This window comes from Lactuca sativa, chromosome 6 (assembly GCF_002870075.4).
Source record: "Lactuca sativa cultivar Salinas chromosome 6, Lsat_Salinas_v11, whole genome shotgun sequence".
Classification (NCBI taxonomy): Eukaryota; Viridiplantae; Streptophyta; class Magnoliopsida; order Asterales; family Asteraceae; genus Lactuca; species Lactuca sativa.
In genome coordinates this window covers 197975705-197978751 of record NC_056628.2, presented here as the reverse complement: position 1 = coordinate 197978751, position 3047 = coordinate 197975705, and the positions used below count along the sequence as shown (strand labels likewise).

The following is a 3047-nucleotide window of genomic DNA, read 5'->3' as shown; positions in this document are numbered from 1 at the left end:
TTTTGTATTTCTTAGTTTTACTTCAATTGTTGATGCTTGTATTTCTTAGTTATATTTTAGTTCATGAATTGAGTTTATTTACTTTATGATGTCTTTAGGTAAAAAAAATACAAAACTCAGGTTGTGTTTGAGATTGTTTATTTAAAATACCTTTTTAGTAAAATTGTTTATTATTTTATCTCGTGTTAAATTCGGCTTTTAAAAAATGTTTAAATTAGCTTACCTAGTACCACCGAGAAATTATTTTTTAGTGTTTGATATATTAAATGCTGAAGATGTAATTAATATTCATTATACCTTCAACATGTAATATGCATTAATTAATTTCTTAAAATAACTAAAATGATTGGTCCAGAATCAGTCATACATGCACACAATAGATAGTGAAAACAAAATAACCTAACCCTATATATATATATATATATATATATATATATATATATATATATATATATATATATATATATATATATATATATATATATATATATATATATATATATATATATATATATATATAATTTGTTGTGAATAAAGTCAACCAAAACAATGATTTGATAGATATTTATCAAACTACGACCCTTTGATACAAAACCTAATGTGCTCCAATCTACATGGAATGGATTAATTGTATGACAATACATTTAGAACTTCTTTACATACAGAAAATGGACATGTTTAAACTTTAAACACATATAATAATTGAAATCATCAAAGTACATACACCTACCTTATCGACCACAAGTCTCCATACTTTTACAAGAAATATTCTAAGGAAACACTACATGATCAGCATCATTGCCATGATCGGGTCCAGGAGGTGGATCCTTGGGGATGAAAGGCATAAGAGGAGTCCCATGTTGAATAGGTCCTGGCCTTATTGAGGCCTTTGAACTTGGAACAGGATTGATCTTGTGATAATCCAACAAATCTATGTTGCTTTCATCATCAAGATTCATATCCTCCTGCCACATAACATAAGCCTCTACTTTTTATTCAATCCATATAATTGAGCCTTTCAAAACAATTAAATCCTATAATATATTCAAGACTTGAAGTATATCACTAGTGTACCTTAAGTTTCATGCCCTTGTGTAGGTTCATGCTTGCTTCTACATAGCCCCATACAAAAACAATTGTTAGTGAATTTCATCAAAACAACTATTCCTTCCCTTAAAAATATATAGACAGCTTATTCTACTTTGGATTATCTAAAAGAATACTGTTTTTTTTCCTATTTATTATCTTTTTTGATGTTGTATTGAGAATTGTAAATAGAGTAGATTAGAAAAGATGTAAACAGTAAACAGCAAGGATTAGAGAGATTACCAGAAAATGACGGAAAACATAAGCTGATTAAAGCTGTTGCAAACACCAAAAACAAAACCCATAATCCAAAAGCCTTCATCTTGAAATCAAATCAAATCAGATCAACGATCATGAGATACCTTTTCCCTTTAAATACAATCAAAAGTTGTTCTAGTATTGAATCAGAACACCAAAGTCGACCTGGAATCATCGACCCATATCAGTAGACTGAGAATATAGTAATATAGAACCCATCACTAGGAAATTAAGCCCATCAAAACAAACCCTAAATCGCGCATATGTGTGCTGGAAACAGCGGTGGGCAATGAAGGATTTGATGATGTTCCATTAATGGCGTATTAATTGGGGATAGCACTGTTTGCAGAGACAATTGGGTCGGCAATGTAACCCCAATTTAATGGCAATTGCATTTCTCTGAATTTGTGCAGGGTGTCGTGTATATAGATTTTAGTCATTTTCTGCTGCACCCCGCCTTTTTTTTTTTTTTTTTTTCCTAATTTAAAAATACATAATGAATTATAAAATCATATCGACACATACAACAATACTCAAACCTACTAGGGGTCATATATATATATATATATATATATATATATATATATATATATATATATATATATATATATATATATATATATATATATATATATATATATATATATATATATATATATATATATATATATATATATATATATATATATATATATATATGGTTAGGTTCATTTGAGACCACTTATATTTTGTGAGACCGTGAGACGCATTTGTTTATTTTTTTTAATTTCTTTTTTATTTTTTTTTAGTTAATTCATGTTCCGAAAATAATATTTAAAAAAAGAATTTTTTGATTTTTCCATTTATTTTGCATTTTAAAATTATTTTTAGAATATGTACAGTGTAATATTCTATTTAGAATATTTCACGTATTTTTCAAAAAAAATAGAATTTTTTTTTTATTTTTTTTATTTTTTTTTATTTTTTTTAGTTAATTCAAGTTCCGAAAATAATATTTAAAAAAAAATTTTTTAGATTTTTCCATTTATTTTGCATTTTAAAATTATTTTTTAGAATATGTCAGTGAAATATTCTATTTAGAATATTTCACGTATTTTTCAAAAAAAAAAAAAACGGATTTTTTTTTATTTTTTTTATATTTTTAATATTTTTTTTAGTTAATTCAAGTTCCGAAAATAACATTTAAAAAAAGAATTTTTGGATTTTTCCATTTATTTTGCATTTTAAAATTATTTTTAGATTTGGTCTCACGGTCTCACAAAATTAGAATGGTCTCAAATGAACCTGAACCTATATATATATATATATATATATATATATATATATATATATATATATATATATATATATATATATATATATATATATATATATATATATGAATGAGTTTTATGAAAAACAAATAACTAGGGCAACATCTACCGGAACAATAATCAAATGACACGTGTCCATTTCTTTCTTCACAAGTAATGTATTGTAGAAGTTATTGTGAAAGTGATGTGTTGTCATGTTTTCATTGGTTCAAATATGTGTTGCCCTAATCATTCATTTTCCATATAATTTTTCCCTCTCTCTCTCTCTCTCTCTCTCTCTCTCTCTATATATATATATATATATATATATATATATATATATATATATATATATATATATATATATATATATATATATATGGTTTCATCGACTTGTCCATATTAGTACCA

The 3047-nt window shown here is 25.0% G+C and overlaps 1 protein-coding gene across 1 annotated transcript; it reads right to left on the bottom strand.

Moving 5' to 3' along the window:
• Positions 1–537: 537 nt before the first annotated feature.
• On the bottom strand, positions 538–1747 carry LOC111901702 (uncharacterized). The gene is made up of 4 exons (XM_023897590.3): positions 1594–1747; positions 1330–1509; positions 1075–1112; positions 538–965 (listed from the first exon to the last, which is right to left on the bottom strand). The coding sequence occupies exons 2-4, from the start codon at positions 1406–1408 to the stop codon at positions 771–773; spliced, it is 312 nt and encodes a 103-aa protein (XP_023753358.1). The 5' UTR covers positions 1409–1509; positions 1594–1747; the 3' UTR covers positions 538–770.
• Between the last annotated feature and the right edge of the window lie 1300 nt (positions 1748–3047).